General features: G+C 37.0%; 1 protein-coding gene across 8 annotated transcripts in view; it reads left to right on the forward strand.

The window, feature by feature from the left end:
* The window catches only part of LMBR1 (limb development membrane protein 1), a 116,737-nt gene that overhangs the window by 65,986 nt on the left and 30,963 nt on the right, over positions 1-19,788 (forward strand). For 7 of the 8 annotated variants that reach the window (XM_074315038.2, XM_074315035.2, XM_074315034.2 and 4 more), the window contains 6 exons: positions 5,118-5,198; positions 7,046-7,122; positions 7,747-7,824; positions 10,700-10,773; positions 11,011-11,101; positions 12,579-12,645. In XM_074315038.2, the coding sequence (XP_074171139.1) occupies positions 5,118-5,198; positions 7,046-7,122; positions 7,747-7,824; positions 10,700-10,773; positions 11,011-11,101; positions 12,579-12,645 (468 nt within the window). Of the gene's footprint in view, positions 1-5,117; positions 5,199-7,045; positions 7,123-7,746; positions 7,825-10,699; positions 10,774-11,010; positions 11,102-11,352; positions 12,458-12,578; positions 12,646-19,788 lie in introns of those variants that run through there. The other variant, XM_074315039.2, reaches the window with a different exon arrangement.

Genomic DNA, 19,788 nt, shown 5'->3' on the forward strand with positions numbered 1-19,788 from the left:
CTACCAGTAATGTACTCGTATATCTAAAGTAAAAAAAAAAAGCCAAACCATTAATTTTACATAGCTTTATATGATGTTCCTAAAGCTCATTGTTTAATATTTTCTGTCTTGTGGCCATTTATAATGAGAATATATTAGCACTTTCAAAATTGTGTTGGATATCAAAAGTTTCATGTTACTTGTTTCCATATTTAGCCATATTTTTGTGGATATGTCAGAAGTAAATGGAAACTATTATTATTTTAACAGATATCAGCATTGCAAATAAAATAGAGCTTTTCTAGAAACAGAAGTTTTGAGTGTCTGGGTTTTCTGTCTGCTCTGTAGATAGTAACAGCATTTGTCCATGCGGAAACGCTGCTTAGCCATCTGAGCGTCTAGGCTTTGGTTTGCACGAGCTTTGTGCGGTCTGCCTGGTCAGCCTCGGCTGCTGGCGCACAGCACTGCTACTGGCGTCGGGGATGGAGAGGGTTCACTCTACGAGTTATTGGGAGTCTTGGGCTTGCGACCAAATTGTTTGCCTAAGTGATGAGAAACAAAAGAGCTTGTGTGACCTCACATTTTGGTGCGAGAGATCACTCTGGTTACTTTAAAGTACTAAATGTAATCAAAATTTGAAGAGTTGTTACTTGGGTAACAGATTTTCTAATCCAGTTTCTTTTTGGTTATATGCTAAATTAAAAAGATACATGAGAAAATAATTGTTTATGCTATAGGTATCCACTTCTAAACGGTATTCGTTATGAGACGAAGTTCAGTTCACTGAATTGTTTAGGGAGATCGTCTTATTGCTTCAGGTGATTTGGATTGTTTACATACCAAGTTGGAGACTTATGTTTGTTTTAAGAAATACATTATTATATATTTTAAACTAAATAATTAGAACCTGTCCTTTAACTTCCAAATGTCAATTAAGGCTGTCCTATGCATCAAGAACGTATAGGACAACTTAGTTATTGAAGAAATGCTAGACTTTGGGAAATTCTGATATCTTGGAAGCAAAATGTTTTCAATATCACACTAGTTTTTCAGCTTAACAGTAAAGCTGGGAAAAGTTGCCTTCAGCTATTAGTTTTCCTGAATCCAAAGAGACGGGTGGGGCAGGATCAAAAATACTTATTTGATCAAAGTTATTGGCTCTGAAGTTATTCTTACTGATGTAAGAAAGATGAAAGGTGTTGTTTTTATTGCACGCTAGTAACAGTGTAATTTTGAACTAATTGGTGTTGAACTGCCAATCACCTGGGGGAATGCAAATAGATACTCTTACAATTTCCTTTGAGGTAGTGAAATCTTATGTCGAGGCTGGAAGGAAAACAGAATAATACCGTTAAATTGACCTTAAATGAGCTGCTTTGTGGTTTTCTTGGAGAATCCCTTTTTATTTTTCATGACTAGTCCAAACAGGTTTGGTCTACCAATTTGACTTATTGACTAGACAATGCTGACAGTGAGCATTTTGGATCCGTCTTGAAGTAAAATAATGGTAATATGGTTCTCCAGGATAGTTTGATGGTTTTGTTGGTGCAGCTTAAATTTGTGCCCCGTTCCAGGATTTGTTTGCAGTTGTGATTTCTGACAACAGCCATTGTTTCCTTCTGGTCATTCACAGTGGGGGCTGCTGCCTGAACAGAAAGCATCCCGCTCTCACTTAGGCGATGGTGTGGTAAAGGACGGTAATGTCTTGGAAATTTGTGTTATTCCTGATGAATCTAGTCACTTAATAAAAGCATGACTTCTTTGAGGACAGTAAGAATATATTCTTGATTTTTCTATGCAAGGCAGTATTTATTAACTGCCTATTGTGGCCCTCGCCCTGTGTTACCCCCATGTGAACAGTGTTTCAGAAGAACCACGTTAGTTATTTTCCTTTGAAAAATAATACGTTGTAATGAGCTTTGCAGACATCAGACCCACAAAGCAGGCATTTGTATCTTTTCTCTTAATTTTAAATTGGCAGCAGGAATATTGTCTATTCTGATATCCATCCCCTTTCAAAATTCTGAAGACTCACCAGATTGTTTTTTGTGGAGCTGAACTGGTTGCTGGAATAATACTTTTTTACAAGTACAGGGATGTAGTATGGGATTGTACTTGTAACTAATCAGATCTAGAAGTTAAATGAGCATTAGCTGTGGGTACACACCATATAATTTATAAAGAATGGGAGAAAAAGTAAAAGGTACTTATACCTAAGACTTTATATTCAGAGACACTTGAAAATCTTACAATGCTATGCTGTCTTCTTGTTATGTGGAAATATCCATTAATGCTATGACTTAATGTTTTCCCTTTTTGCTTTGGCCGCTAGAAACTCTAAACTTGTAGTCAAAATTGAGCAGTTTTGCGACACACTACCTGAATATCTCTGTACTTTCTTCACTCCCACTCTCTTATATGTTATATATTGACAAGTTCTGGAAAGAATATGTAACATTCCAGTGCATTCAAGAACGCATGTTCTCCACAAGAGAGGGTGTTGGATTTGTGTCCTCAGTGATGGACAGAAGTGAGGAAGGAGATGGGAGGGGGGGCAGTACTCACTTTTCCTGGAAACCTGGGGTAAAACTGGAGTTTGGGGCTTGGAAAGAGAGGCCTCTGAATTCCCTTATTGCACCTGCACCCCTGCAGCCTCGCACTGGGCCTGCCTCCAGAGCCCCCAGAGCACTGAAGCTTCTTCCTTCCAGGCCGGGTTTCTGGCTGGTTCACCCGGTCCTCAAGGATGGAAGTTGCTGGGCCCTCCAGATGCTCTGTCACTGTCTGAGCGGCTGTCTGACCTGATTAGGTGTGCAGGGAACAATAGCAGCAGATGAAGAAAAGTTACCACTCATTAAGGCTGAGCGGTGAAGGCTAACATGGGGAGAGAATTTGTACTTAGTCCCCAAAAGTAATCCAGACTCTCAAGGAGTTAGAGCAGAAAAAGGACTGCCTAGAATGTGGGAAAAAATGAACTGTTCACCAGACAGAAGGTGGGACAGCCTGTGGTAGCCACAGTAGCAGTGTCGCCAAGGTGTCCTGTAAGTATGTCCCCTTCGTGCAGTGTGATTAAGGAGAGAGTCTCGAGATTATCCCGGATGATCTGGTGGGCCCAGGGTCATCACAGCTTTGTTATGAGTGAAAGATGAGGCAGGAGGGGCCCGAGGAGGACACGTGGCAATGGAAGCAGAGGCTGGAGTGGTCCGAGGGAGGGGCCACAAGCCAAGGGATGCTGCAGCCTCTGAAAGCTGGAAAAGACCAACATGGTTCTCCTGTGCAGTCTCCATAGGAATGTGGTCCTGCCGACACCTTGGTTTCAGACTTCTGACCACCTCCCGCATGAGAAAGTAACCACTGAAGCACCAAATTAAAGGGAGAAGAAAATCAATAGAAATTCCATCAGCTGGGAAAAGAAGCAAGAAAGAGCAAAACAAAAAGACATTACGAAATTCCATGAAAGGAGAAAGCACCAGTCTTTGTAATAAGCCAACTAGTGGATAGCAGGGTTCAGTCCCTCAGTGTCACTGGAGCTTCTGGAAAACTGACTGTGAAGCCTGCTCTGTGTGTAAACATCTAATTACATGAAGTTATTGAAAAAATGTCTCCGACCTAAGGGACGTGAATTTGGAGCTGGAAAGGGGTTCGCTTAGTGCTGCCGCGCTGCATTGAAATGACTCATAACAAGGACACTGGTGCCAAAGGCCCTGCACGTGCCACAGGGACAGTGAACAGCAGTTCATGCACATGGGACAGGAAGAAGAGCTTCGGACTCCTCCATACCAACCCCGGAAGCTGGGAGACAACAGAGCAATGACTTCAAAATTCCGAAGGATAATTAGTTTTGACCTAGATTTCTATATTTAACCAAAGTGTAACAAGAGCAAAGGTAAAATATTCAGACTTGTATAGTCTTAAAAAAATGACCTTCCGCTAACCATTCCTTAGCAGACTGCTGGAGGTATGCCCCACCAAAGTAAGGGGGGGCCAGGAAAGAAGAGGCACGCCAATAGGACTTAAGCTGTGCTGCCGGAGAGAAGAGAAGGAGGTCCCAGGATAACAGCGTCATGAGGGCCAGACTGGGGCAGCCTACAGATGTCTGCTAGGAGAATATCTTCAAGAAAACAAAATGGGTAGTACCGTGTTTCCCCAAAAATAAGACCTAGCTGGACCATATGTCTTTTGGAGCAAAAATTAATATAAGACTCAGTCTTATTTTACTATAATATAAGACATGGTCTTTATAATATGATATAATATAATACAGTGTAATACCGCGTCTTACATTAATTTTTGCTTCAAAAGATGCATTAGAGCTGATGGTCCGGCTAGGTCTTATTTTCGGGGAAATACGGTATAACTGATGAATTTGAAAACCAAGAGAAATGTGAGTGCTCCTTCTGAACAGCAGATCAAGTGACCCATTCACAGAATTTTAGACCAAGAAGGGACCCTTGAGATTACGTCCTACAGAAGCAATAGAGCCAGAATGTCCTGGTCGCTTACAAAGGTGTTTACGCAGCATGGTAGTGACCAAACATGGAGGGAAGCTTGAGTGTTCACACATGGAATGACGGGGCAAAACTGAAGTGCACTCATACTATGGGCTATTACTCAGCTGAGGACCTGGCACTGTGGGCACGGATGTGTCAGCGACTAGGAAGCAAGTGGTAAAATAACGTGGGTGATTTGACCCACTCTAGTAACATATATAATGAAAACCATACGTAAGGTGTGCGTGACTAGGTGAATATGTACACAAATATGAAGAAAGCTGTTAACAGTTGTCACGGGAGGAAAATGGGATTGCGAACAGGAGATCTGGACTTTCTTTTACTTTCTATAATAAGCACATGATACTTTTAGAATTAATAAAAAATTAATAATAGATCCAATAAGAATTTTACCAAAATAATGTATTTTCTAGGAAACATGTAATGTTTAATCAGTAAGAACTTGGACTTGTTAAATGGTAAAAAAACGGGCGTACTCTTCTGTGAATCACAGCAGCATTTGTTTTTATTCTCAATGATCAGAATTTGCAGTGTGTTATTTTATATTTTAATTAAATGTGAACGTTACCTGCTCTGTTCTGTTGGGGTTCGGTTGTTACTATACTTCTAAAATAGTTTTGCTTTCACTAGGAGTGTCTTCATCAGTGGAATACAACGTGATGGAGTTGGAAAAAGAACTTGAAAATGTAAAGATTCTTAAGACAAAATTAGGTATTGTACATTTTTTCCTCTTCACTTGTGTTTTGGTCTTGGTTTCTTTTTTTCTTTTTGCCATGTTTCATGCGAAAATGTTTATTAAAAGGACATTAGAGACGGTGCCATGGACAAATTCAAGTCAACTTATATTGAGCCTGTCAGGTAGATTTCTGAGGGCATTCAATTGTTAGAAATTTGAGTGCTCTTTCTGAACAGCAGACCAAGTGACCCATTCACAGAATTTTAGACCAATAAGGGACCCTTGAGAGCTCTACTGAGGAAGCTGCATGTCCGTCTTGTTCACCACCTAGTGTCCACCACCCAGTTTAGTATGGTTTTTCTTTTAATGATTTTTTAAAAAGTAGTTTCAGATGTACAAAACAATGTAATAGTTAAACATTTACACCCCTGACAAAGTGATAACCCTCTCCCCCCATCTAGTACCGCTCTGACATCGTATATAGCTGTTACTGTTCCACTGACTCTATTCCCTATGCTGTGCTCCACATCATATGACTATATATATATACATATATACATATATACATATATATATGTATATATATATATATATATATATACACACATATATATATATATATATATATATATATATATATATATATATATATATATAATTATGCTTGACATTCATTATTATTCAGCTTCAGGTGTACAGTGCAGTGATCAGGCATCTACACCATCCCTGAAGTGGTCTCCCTAATGAAACAAGTGCCCATCAGATACCCTACCAAATCTTTACAACATTATTGATTATAGTCCCCAAACTGTTTTTCGTATCCCCATGGAAATCTTGTGCTTTCTAATCCTCTCCCCTTCTCCTTCATTCCCACCCCCCTCCCATCTAGCAGCCCTCAGTTTTTTCTCTATATCTCTGAGACGGTTTCTGATTCGTTTGTTCATTTATTCTATTCTTTCGATTCCACATATAAGTGAGATCATATGGTATTTGTCTTTCTCTGTCTGACTTATTTCACTCAGCATAGTGTTTTCTAGGTCCATCCATATCATTGCAATTGGTCTTGGTTTCTTATTAAAGACTTTACTGTAGTCCAAAATATTAAAAAATTATGAAATCTTTAGTTTAAATTACAAGCTTTCAGTCTGTCCAAAGCCTTGGTACAGGCTGTCTTTTTGGGGAGAGGCTAAGCATCTATTGCTTCACTTTGTTTTGTTTTGTACGTGTACAAAATGACGTTTAAAAGCTGCTGACGTCAAAGCTGTCGCTCTGTTGTCTTTTCACTTGCAGTGATTCTGACAAGTAATCGTGTCACCCTTTCCCTTCAGTGGCTTTTTTCTCCCCCTGCTTTCCTGGTGTCCTCTTGGTCATTCATTTTGAACAGCCTGACTATGATGAGCCGTAGCAGAATTCCTTTACATTTCTTGTTCTTTGGGTTCACTGAGTCTTGGATCTGGGAATTTATAGTTTTCATCCACTTTGGAAAATTTGGGGCCATTACTTTTCCCAATATTTTTTCTTCTCTCTGTGCCTCCCTTTTCAGGGACTGCAATCTCATATACGTCAGCTCACCAGAAGCTGCCCCTAGCTCAAGTGTGTTCCTTTAGTTTTCAGGTTTTTTCTTCTGTGTGTGTCACTGAAATATCTTCCCAGAGCTAAAATATAACCAGCACAGGATTGAGCTGTTTCATGGAGCAAACTGATTTTAAAACTCTGATATTTATAGTTGGAGGAAAATTAAAAATAATTTGTGTTTTCTAAAAAAGAAATTCGGTAAAACTAATACATACTGGTTATAGTTGTCAGAAATGAAAATGTGAATCTGGAGAGAATTTTTGACAATTACTGAAATCTTCTGTTGTATTGTTTTTCCTTATAATAGAGAGGCGAAAAAAGGCATCAGCATGGGAAAGAAATTTGGTGTATCCTGCTGTTATGGTTCTCCTTCTTATTGAGACAGTAAGAATTTATTTGTCTAGTTATATAAAGCAAATTATATTTACTTTAACATGGCAACTCCCTCAGCTAAATGGTTCCAGGTAAACTGGTTTTCTATCAACAAGATTAAAATCCATTTATGTCTTTATTTGTGAAAACTTAGAGCAAAAATAGAAATTCATGGTAATTTTTAAAAAGTCCTCAAAATTATCTTTCTTCAAGAAAGCAGGAAATTCATTCTTTTGTTTCAATGAAAATTGAGACAAGGTGCTATAGATACCCTGCTTCAAACTCTGTGATAAGATATGAAAATTATATTATTAAATTAGTTCTGATAACATTTCAGCCACTTTTTTTTAAATCGGTGGAGTTGTGGGTTTCCAGTTGTGAAATCAGTTAGTAAATGGATCTATATTATTAGCTTTTGTCACAAGCCTTGAAATTATAGTAATTTGCAGACTCTTTAGAATTTATTCTGGAGTTTTTGTAGATAGTCTGATTATTGTAGGTTTATATGTAGAATTTTGGTCTTGACTACTTCTCTCTTCTGAAGCATACAGTTGGTTGGTTACTTAGATTTTAGTGTCTGTGTATTGGCAAATACGTTTGAAACTTAGAACTGATGGCTTACTTTTTGTGTTGTAGTCCATCTCGGTCCTCTTGGTGGCTTGTAATATTCTCTGCCTGTTGGTCGATGAAACAGCAATGCCAAAGGGAACAAGGGTAAAGTAAAATGTTTTAAAATGTCTTTCTTTTGCAAGAGTATTCTGTATGTATACCCTAAGTGTTTCAAATGAGCCAATTAAAACAGTCACCTTTCTGCATGTATATACTTCAAATTGTATGAATTTCTTTATACAAGGAGCTTCATAAACAGTGTTTACAAACTATGATTTTTGTTTCTGATATCTTACTTTGGATTGGATGGGCTTTTTATCAAGCTTCAGAGTTTCCTTTTATACTTTGTATCAGAGTCTATCTTTGCTTTACTGAAATTCACTATTTGTGATTCTTTAAGAAAATGTATACTCTGAAATAGTGACATACGAAGAGTTTATTAGGAGATTCACTGGGTTTGCAAAAGATCCAAATGTATGATTGTAGGGACTCATGCTTCAAAAGTCACAGTTTATGAAACTGAATCAAAATATTCAGTTACTGGAGGGGAGTCAGATGAACATCTTTTTATGAATTAACGTAGTTTTTCTTTTGTTTAAAAATTGATGATTTTTCCTGCTATAATCCAGAAGTGTTAACTTTTCCTTTCTATTGTGAGTTTTGATCCCCCCCACCCCCAGAAATTGGTTTTATTGGATGTACTCAAGTCTCAAGTTTTTCAATAAAGAAAAAAAATCTCTAAAAAATTGATGATTATATTAAATTCCATCAATTAGCCTATTTGAATATATTTTCCATAGAAGGTAGTTATCACTAAATATTCATATTTGGCATACTTTTTCTAGGTGTCTCTATAAACTTTTGGATACTTGAAATGGCATTTATATTTTGACATTTTATTATATTTTTCTAAGTCAGCAGCTTTCCCATTTGCCACAGAAATGACTTCAAAACTCTTTTAGACTTTTGATGCCACTTCTCTCTCTGAACCATACCATATACCTTTTCTGTCATAGAAAAAAGCCAATGTCTATCTTAATTCCTTCTCTCCAGTCCAAGACCAAGATACCGTATTCTTTCAGAAGCGAATTCTTTCAGCCATAGTCTCGATTTAGATTCCCCCGTACCCCCAACATACCTTTCCAGGACTTCCCAGTTCCATCTGTTATGGCCATCGTCTCTCCACCGGTGTGACCTAACAGCAGGCACCAGGTGCCTCATCCCGTCACAAACAACAACAGTAAACAATTCTCCACAGGCTGGTCTTTGTCTTTTGTTTAGACCCAAATCCACTACAGAGTAAGAAGTCACCTACTATAGTGCCTTCTTTCCACCTTTTAACCTATTCAATATAGCGCACACTAGGTAAGTCCTAAGCCCCATGGACATTTTTGTACCATCCCCTTAGTGCATGGTAGAGAGGGACTTATACCTGGTATGCGCCTTGTGTGATTGTGTAAATAAATCAGATCACCCTAATCCTGCCTGCAGGCCTTCTCTCGAGACAGGGAATATTTCCAAAATGTTTTCCATGCCAGTTGTTGGGGAAGAAATGTTTTTCCTCTACCCTTCTAGGTTCTTCTGGCTGAGAATTTGACATGAGACAGATAAACAGAGAAAATCAAATTTAATTACATATGTAAGGAGGCCCCATAGACATGAGACCTTAAGAAACAACCAAAGCAGGTAGTATATATACCATTTTCAGAAAAAGAAACAATTACTTGTGAAGATTGCATAAAACAAAGGGTTTGAGTTTGGATTAGTGACTTACGAAGAAGTAACAGTTTGTTTGTAGCGTCCTCTGCCCTGAATTCCCTCCGTGGTGATAAGGATGTCCCCCCATCCTGCAGGCACAGGGAGGATGGATGCCTTCCCATGGCTTTTTGTGTTCGTGGAACAGACGAGGGTCAGAGTGTTCTTCCTGCACTGGCTATTTCTCAAGTAACTAATTTGAAATAATCAACGTGCCACCTTGGCATATTTTGGGGTGGTCTGCTCTGACCCCCATCAAAGTCAGTAAGCTTTCTACTAGCATCATTCATTTCTTATTCAAATATTGACAAAAAGTTGATCAATTCTTTGCTCTTACCTTATTTATGTATGAAATTTCCATGGCAGTCTTCCTTCTTTATGCCTAAATTGGAATATATAAAAATGCATAATATTATTTATTGGTTTATTTCTTCTTAGTATGACTATACATTCTAAATTATCCTGGTATTTCTGTTAGATGTAATTGAAGCTGATAGTAAAATAGTTGTTTATATTCAGATAGTTCCTTTAATTAGTAAGCTTTGAAAATGTTTCTACTTCAGTTAAGAAATAATTTTTTTTTGCCAGTCTGGTCTCACTAATAAATGTTACTTTTTCTTTGTGTTTGTTTGTATATGTTCTAGATAAAGATAGGTTTTGAGAATAGGTATAATGTTCAAGAAAAAAATTTATAGCATTACATTTTAAAATTCTGGGTTCATGATTTATATCTTTTAAAACTGAATTCCCAAGGAAGATTTGGAGAAAGGAACCTTTCAAGGGTAGAAACAGGATATGCATATTTACTTTCTTTCTGTGCTTAGCTTACTTTTGACATACTTTAATTGCATAATTTTTATATGTTGCCTCAGGGTTCAGATAATTATGTATTTTATTCCTATTGCACTATTATATTTAAAAAACTTTTTTCCAAGAATATTCAGAATTTCACAGTAAGCATAATCATATCATTTTGATAAGTAACTTAAATTTGAGATAAATGTGCAATTTTTTGAGCTTGATAAAATTGTCAACATGTGGTTGAATTAGTTGATGCTAACTGTCTAATGTCATGTTTTATTGTCCTGTGAAAGTCTAGATGTTATTCTAGGGTATTAAACATTCCTGATTTCAACTGTCCTATATTTATGAAACACCAGTGTTAGGGAAACCAAATATAATAGTGTCATTGAATTCTGAAAAGTGTTGTTTCTTTTTTTTCCAGGGCCCTGGAATAGGAAATGCTTCTCTTTCTGCTTTTGGATTTGTGGGAGCTGCTCTTGAAATCATTTTGATTTTGTATCCTTTCTTTAACTGAACGTTCTGTTTGTTAAGTTTTCTGTCCAGTTTTCTGGGACAGTGGTCATTTACCAAGACACTTGCCTGGAAGAAAAAAACAAGTCATTGTTCCGTAGGCACGCAAGGGGCTTTGGTTTTGTTGTGTTTGGAGTTTCCTTTGGGCCTTAACACTTGTGGAGACTCCTGAGAACGTAAGAAACCTGCATTCTGTGGAGAGTTTTCCCTTGACTCTCCCAGCTATCTCATGGCATCCTCCGTGGTCGGTTTCTACAGCCTCCGAGTTTTTGGAGACTTTATTCCCAAGAAGGATGACACAACCATGACAAAGGTGAGGTGAAGTCTCAGACAAACTGCGGACTGTTTTAGTTGGTAATCGCCCTGAATGGTTCCCTTGCAGTGATAGGTATTTGTTTGTAAGTTGTGTAAACACAGAGGGAAGATTTTCAAAACGCTTGAGGAGTGGGTAAAGGATGTGCTCTGTTCCTTTTGGAAGGCGTCCATGCACTTGTAAATGCCGAGGGCGCAGGGCTGTGGATAGCTGCCTTTGGGAGGCTCCTGAAAGGACTCTTTCCTCTAAAGAAAACGTGTTGCTAATGAGTGACCGGGACTGCGCGGACTGGACTTCAGGGAGCTTGTCTGCAACCTGAACAACTTCGTGGCGACAAGTAGTAGAGACAACGTATTTCAAATCTGAATAATTAAAGCAAGGCGGAAGAGCTCTCTATTCAGAAACATTTTGTAGTCTGAGGCTGATTGGACTTTCTACAGTATGTCCTTGGCTTCTGAGTGACAAAAGCTGTTATCTTTATAGTGGCGCAGCTTTGTAGAACGTCCCCACAGGCCGACAGTGGAGAACTCAGAAGAGCTGTTGGGTTCCTTTCTTTGTATTACATGCTGGGTATTGTCATCTTGTTTTCAAAGGGAGAAGTTATTTTCTATGTATCGATCAATCTATCGTCTGCGTAGTATCTATCTGTCTGTCTGTCTGTCTGTCTGTCTGTCTGTCTCTCTATCTAAAATGCTGTGACTTCTTGAGATACTTAGCATCTAGTTTAAGGACCTTACGTGTTAATCAGTATTTTCAGTTTCTCATATTTATTATGAAAGAATAAGCTGGTGATGGAAGGAGAACTGACTCTGAGTGGTGAGCACACACAGTGTGATATATGGATGATGTATTATAGAAATGTATACTTGAAACCTATGTCATTGTACTAACCATTGTCACCCCAATAAATTTAATTTAAAAGAAAAGAATAAGCATATGATACATCGAAAATGAATTACTAGAATTTAGGTGTTTTGGATTTCTAGCTTTCTGGTATTAAATCTTATAATAGTTAAACATATTAATATTAGATGTAGATCTTACATAAATCTTGAGCAGTACTCGGCTTTAAAAATAGTGTCAGAAATATTAAATGTATTAATTCTTTTTACTTGACAGGCAAATCCTTTTGAAATTGGCAACCTCAATCAATAATGTAAAATGCATTGTCTGAGGTGTAAAGTAATTTTAGTATATGTGCTGCCGAAGCAAGCACAAAAAAGTAATTTAAGTGTTCTGTAACTTTATATTTGTGCCAGGCTCTGTAAATATCTTCTAGAACTTATAGATATAACTTGAAATGTTTGTAGACCAACTTTCTTGTTCTTTGTAAATTCTATATTGAATAGTATGATTAAGAAGTGAGCACACAGCCCAATAGGTAACTGGAATGTTCAGTAGCTTTCCAGAAGGGGGTGGGTTTTATTTTTCATCCTCCTGCTTAACTGTCCAGTGTTTTTCTGACGTCTCTTGACAGATCATTGGGAACTGCGTGTCAATCTTGGTCCTGAGCTCCGCTCTGCCTGTGATGTCAAGAACACTGGGTGAGTGTAACACTTTCATTCAAAGGCCATACCTTTTAAAAATACCTTTTCTACACTTCTTCCTTAATGTGCAGTTTCTAAAAGATCATCATTTGAATATAATATTTCCTCCCACAATATTTGATACCTTTACTTTTATACTTCATTTACATGCAGAGCTATACCAAACAAGTACTTTTATCAAATAAAGATCATTTAGTTTTTTTTAAATATTGAAAAACATTTCTTCTCTAAACAGTGGACTATGTTTTTTCACTGATTAGTTAAGCTTTTGCATTAAGGTAGTGAGGAAACTGAGTTTTAAAAGAATGTTTAATGATTAGAAAATATTAAATTAATTTTTCTTACACGAAATATTTTTAAAAACTTGTAATTTAATTTGTGGTTTACAAAATTGAAAATCTGTGAGACTGGTTTTAAGCTGCTTTGTGCCCCTGGAACCGACTTGAAAGAGTGACATATGTGAGAGCACACAGATTTAAAGGACATCCTTTCGTCCTTAGGATTTTACTTGGCCTGTCATTCATAACATTTCCTTCATTTTTCACTTCCCAGAGAGTTTTGATCTTTTTTCGAAACTAAGACATTTCCACTTGGTCCTTGAGTAGCTGAATGCATCTTCACTTGACCTCCTTACCTTTTATGAAGCTCTGTTGCAGACTGTACGCTCAGTTCTTGACTAAATATCGTTTCAGGCAGTTTCCATTAGGTAGTTCTGTTCAGTTTTCTAGACTTGGGTTTTGACTTCAGAGTGTTCACAAACGATGAGAAAAATCCCATCGTACGGCCTCAGCTCCTGACAAATGACTCGGAACTCTGAGTTGTTTTTGTTCTAGCTCTTACCTCCATTATTTATTCAGGACTCGTGGCCATGAGGGGTGCAGGCTGTGCCGAGAAAGCATAAGTTTTGTACTTAGCTTTGTAATTCTTACGAGGAATTGCACGTTTTACTAAAAAGTGAAGTCTAGTTGTAAATGTAAAAGGGACCCTTTTCCACAGACTAATACGAAGCTCATTCATTTCCTATTTCTTTTATGGTTGTTTTATAGGACTTTTAGTGTTCTGACACCTGCCTAATGGCATGCTAACCTTGAAAATACCAAATATAAGCACGTTAGTAACTTGATTTGTAGCTGAATGTTATCGTGTGTATTCTGAAATCCAACAAATAATTCCTGTGATATTACAGCCACCCTACCATTTTGTCATTTAGGAAACTCACTGTGCACTGTTATTGAAGGTTAAGTGTTAATAGTAATACATACTGATTTTTATGGAAGAAAATTACATGCTGAGTATAGTTTTAGTACAAAGAAAACAGTTTAATGGCAAAATTTGCTTTTTGAAGATCAACAAATTAAATTCCTGAGTAGTTTGCCATAGAGATAAATAAAAAGAAGAAGAAGAAAGATGGAACAATTAAAATGGCACTAGCAGATGCCTGGCCCCAGCTGTCCAAACAGGATTAATGGAGTACGCTCGGGTACAGTGAATCACGTGGTGCTTTGCAGAATACCCACACGCACTGCAGTACGCGTTATGCCCAGTGGCACTGAATAGATGAAAAGAAGTAAATACGTTAAACAGATTCATAGAGGCTTTTCACAGTATTAAAAAAAGCAAATTTCTAGACTAAAAGAAAAAGCTTTATTTTCGTATGATGGGAAATGCAAACTAGAGAGTTACTTTGTAATTCCTCTATTAACCCTTTAGAATTGAGTCTTTGATTTTAAGAAGAAAAAATGTAGAGAATGGTCATGAATATTATCCTACTGTATAACGGGATTTTGATTTACTAGCTGCAAAGCTTCTAAGACTAGAATAGAAGATGTGTGTAACACCCACTTCCAGGCTGTGGAATGCCCCTCTCTCCTCATTGCCTCTCACAAGGAAAGCCTGACCCACGGGGCACTGTCATTTGCTCCTGGGAGCTCGCCGTGGCGTCGCATCACTTACAGTTCAATGGGAAATGAAGTAACCACGATGCTCTGAGTTGCCCTGCACACACGCAGCTTTTCTCCTGTTTTAATAATTTTTACTGATGACTGTAACTGTAATTGTAGATTGAAACCATATTGAATCCTGTATAAAAGAATTAATTCAGTGTTCTATGAGGGTTTTTTTCCTTCTTTAATTTGCCAACTGACATTGTTCCTACGTGACAGGCATAAACTATAGCTTTAGATTTAAATGCTGGTGTGATGTGACATATTTATTAAAGAATTCCTTTGGAATACCTTCTTATATTTGAATGTGGAAAATTTTGTACTGATTGAAAAGTTACCACTAAGTAGATTTTATATGCATATCACTTGCTGTGAAAGTTTGTGAGAAAAATTTTGGCCATGTATTTTTAATCAAATATAATTAATATAGATGACAGTCTTGTTATTTATAGGAAAGAAAGAATCTGTCTTGACATTTTTATTCAAACTCTTTAAAGCCTTTTTAAAGCAATGCCATCCATGCCAGTGGATGATTTCCAAAACATTGTTTGCTGCCTGTTTAGACTTCAGTTTTGAGGAATCCAACATTTGGGGGGATGTGATGTCCATATTTTTAGTAAACGAGGTACTATTTGGTTTAATAGACTCTCAAGGTGATTAGAGGAGATAGTTTGCAAACAAAGGTGACAGTGGAACAGGGTCAAGCCTAATAAATGATCTATAGATGTCCAAACTTTTATATAATCAGATATTTTAAAGTTAGCAATGAATTTTGTAAGAATAGATTTTGTCGAATTGCCGACGTGTTCTTTATTATGCTTCATCCAAAAACCGAGAGATTGACATTTTTTGTGTTCTATATTTGAAATATCCTTTAACTAGAAAATTTTCTCAAATGCAACCAACAGACTTTGCAGTACTTTTACTAATTACTATTTTTAAATTATTTTTATAGTAATTTTTTCATCCTGAAGTTCTTTCTGTGACTTGTACGTTATTCAAGGCCCAAACGCAGATTTAAAAAAATGATATACTTATGATATCAAAACAAAAACACCCTTTCAAATCAGCTTGAATTTATTTTTAGTATATCCACATATTTCTCATCTGGGTCACATATAGTCCATCATCTTGCAGGAGATAAAGTGGATTATTCTCTTTTGTTACTTGATGAAGGAACCCTGTTTAAAATCCTTTCCTTTTTGGAGAGGTCTTTATTATTTATAAATATACTACTCATCTTTACCCTGGGCTTTCGCTCTCCAGTTCTGAGAGTCCAACAGAAATAAATGATGGTTAGAAATGACAGATGTGAAATAGAAGTATAAATCATAATATATATCCCTAACTATAATTTTGATGTAGAAATAATTCCAAACCCCACAGTGAAAATTTTTCAGCAAAAATTTGTATATGACTTAATTATGTTCAGTTGCTTTGCAGAAAGTAATAAATGAGTGATACTAATTAACTTTTGATCGATTACTAATGTTCTTGTCTGAACAGTAAACTTGTATAGCTAGTTAGGATTTTTTTAAAAAAACTTTTATTTATTTAAGTGTGTTTTTCTAGGACCCATCAGCTCCAAGTCAAGTAGTTGTTTCAATCTAGTTGTGGAGGGCGCAGCTCACAGTGGCCCATGTGGGGATTGAACCGGCGACCTTGTTAAGAGCGCCACACTAACCAACTGAGCTAACTGGCTGCCCCCAATTAGGATTTTTAATAAAGGGAAAGTACTCTGATCCAGTGTCTGAGAGCTTAGAGAGTGACTGGCACTCACCCCCCAATGCCCTGTCTCAGTGTCTCTGTTTTCTGACACTGTTCCTGTTCAGGCTTATAATCTTGCCTGAGAAACGGTTACAGCCACACACGTCTAAATAACTGAGCTATCTGATGGCATACATTCAAATACCTTAGATTGTAGTTTGTCATAAAATATTTTTCAGAAGAAAATAATTCCAGTTAGGATCATTTAGCTGGAAGGACCCTTAAGATGTAATTTTTAAAATGTTAACAATTAAAATGTTACAATTAAAACTAGAAAGCAAACTATGGTAAGGGTCTAATTTGTACTAGGAATTAAGACCCCCAACCTGGCTGAGAGTATTAGTAGGACATCTGTACATAGTCAACTCAGACGGAACAGGTGAGCCGGCGCCCTCAGCACCATGCTGACCAGAATAGTGCGAGCGACGTCCTGGACTCGTTCCCTGTACTGGTGGGATGCACTGTCTTTGACCGGTAACCCACGTTAGCTGTAGTTTCTGTTCGCTTGTTTGGTAGATGCCTGTTACCCAGCTGAGGAAATTTCCTTCTTTTCCTACTTTGCTGGAGTTTGTTTTTTTAATCAGGAATGGATGCTGGACTTTGTTAAATGCTTTTTCTGCATCTATTGACACAATCAAGTGGCTGTTCTTTTTTATTAACGTGCACAATTACATCGAGTCAGTCTTGAATGTGAAACCAATCTTGCACTCCTGGGACAAATCCCACTTGGTCGTGACAGATTATCCTTTTTTTATATTGTTGGGTCCAATTTGATTAAATTTTGCTGAGGGGTTTTACACTTGTGTTTAGGAGTATACTGATCTGTGGTTCTCTTTTCTTAATATCTTTTTTTCTGGTTTGATATGTGAGTAATGCTACTTACATTGAAAGTATCCAGAAGTGTTTCTTCTTCTCAATTTTCTAGATGAATGTTATAGACTAACTGTTTGTGTCCCTCCCGCCCCCATTCATATGTTGAACCCGAATCCCCAGTGTGATGGTGTTTGGGGTCTGGCCTTTGGGAGGTGGTTAGGTCATGAGGGTGGAGCCCTCAGGAACGGGATTAGTGCCCTTATGAAAGGAGGCCCCAGAGAGCTCCCTTGCCCTTCCGGCCTTGTGAGGATACACTGTAAAGGCAGCCATCTATAAACCAGGAAGCACACCCTCTCCAGACGCCAAATCTGCTGGAGCCTTGATCTTGGACTTCCAGCCCCCAGAATGGTGAGAAATAACTGTGTTGTTAACAAGCCGCCCAGTTTATGATATTCTGTTACAGCAGCCCCAACGGACTAAGACAGTGAGTTTTTAAAGCATTGGTTTTTCTTCCTTTAATGTTTGATGTAGTTGATCAGTGAAGCCATCTGGGCCTCTTGGCCCAGGTTTGTTGGCATAAACTTTCCTTACTCCCCCTTTAGTGTAAGTAGATGTACGGGTGCAGTGCCGTGATACCACCTCTCTCATGACAATTTGTGTCTTCTCTCTTTTTCTCTGAACATACAACTAGAGTTTTATTGATTTTTATTAATCTTCTCATAAGACCAGTTTTAGGTTTCATATATTTTTTTCTATCCTTTTTATATTTTTCTATTTCACTGATTTGCTTGATTACTTACTTTGAGGGCCATTTTCTCTTACTTTTCTGCTTTCTTGAAATTGAAGTTGAAGTCCCTGATTTGAGATCTCTTCTTTTCTAATATTGGCATTTTAACACTGTGAATTTTCCTCTAAGTACTGTTTTGGGTGCATCCCCCAAATTTGGATATAAAGTGTTTTCATTTTCATTCACTTAAAAATACCTTTGACTTACCTTGTTATTATTTCTTTGACTATGGATTATTTAGAAGTATTTTATTTGGTTTCCAAATGTTTGGGATGTTTCAGGGAGATTTGTCTGTTATTGATTTCAAATTGAATACCATTGTGGTATGGAAATATACTTTGTATGACTTGAATCATTTTAAATTTATTGACACTTGCTTTATGGCCCAGAATATGGTCTATATATTTCTTCTGTGTGCACTTGAAAAGAAAGTGTATTTTGCTACCCATTGGGTAGAGTGTTCTATAAGTATCAGGCCAATTTAGTTGATAATGTGACTCAAGTTCTTTTTGTTTTTACTGATTTTCTACCTGCTTGTTTTATCAATTATTGAGGGAAGGGTTTTGAAACCTATGATTGTTGATTTGTTTTTCCTACAGTCCTGTCAGTTTTTGCTTCATGTATTTTGAAGCTCTGATATTAGTTACATAAATATTTAGGGTTGTTATGTCCTTTATAATTATGATAATGATAGTCACATTCTTTATTGCTGCTAACATTTTCTGCTCTGAAATCTACTTTGTGTGACATTAATATAACCATTTTAGCTTTTTTAGATTAGGGTTAACATATTATACTTTTTCTCATTCTTATACTTTCAACCTGTTTGTATCTTTATTTTTAAATAGTTTCTTTTTCTGTTTTTGCTAGATACTGTATAGTTGGGTCTTGCTTTTTTATCCATTCTATCAATCTTTGTCTTTGAATTTGGATGTAGACTATTTACGTTGAATGTGATTATTGATAGGATATTTTGAATCTACCATATTGCTATTTATTTTCTATTTGACCCATCTTTCCTGTTTTCCCTTTTTCCTCTTTAGCTGCATTCTATGGATAAATTGCATTTTTAAAAAGTGATGCTACTTTATCTCCTTTGCTGGCCTATTTGCTCTATATAACTCTGTGTTGTGTTATTTGAATAGTTGTTTAAAGGTTTATAGCATACATTTTTAACTTATCACAATCTACCTTGAAGTGATATTATCGCACTCAGTATAAGAACCGCACAACAATATACAGTTGACCCTTCAACAACGTGGGGGTTAGGGAGGTTGAACTGCTGCACAGTCAAAAATCCACGTGTAACTTTTGACTCCCCCCAAATTTTGTTTTCCCTTGGTGGGGATTGGCTCTAGGACCCCCCAACAGATTCCAAAATCAGCAGATGCTTAAGTCCCAGATATAAAATGTCATAGGTCAATGCATACAGTTGGCTCTCTGCATCCATGGACTTCAAACTGCAGATCGAAAACAGTACAGGTATTTATTGAAAAAAATCTGTATATAAGTGGACCTGTGCAGTTCAAGCCCATGTTATTTGAGGGTCAACTGTACTTTTGTTTTTTTACTGACAGCCTTTGTGCTATTGTCATACATTTTACTTTACATGTTATAAACCCCATAATACATTGTTTTTATTTTTGCTTTAATAATGATCTTTTAAAGAGGTTTCAAACTAAAATATCTTTTAAGTTTACTCACATAGCAATCATTTCTGTTGCTTTTCATTTCTTTGTGTAGATCCAGATTTCCTTTTAACATCATTTTCCTTCTGCCGGGAACACTTTCTTTAATATGCCTTGTAATTCAGGTCTACTAGTGATGGAT

This window comes from Rhinolophus sinicus, chromosome 8, assembly GCF_057876585.1.
Source record: "Rhinolophus sinicus isolate RSI-liver-muscle chromosome 8, RSI-T2T, whole genome shotgun sequence".
Classification (NCBI taxonomy): Eukaryota; Metazoa; Chordata; class Mammalia; order Chiroptera; family Rhinolophidae; genus Rhinolophus; species Rhinolophus sinicus.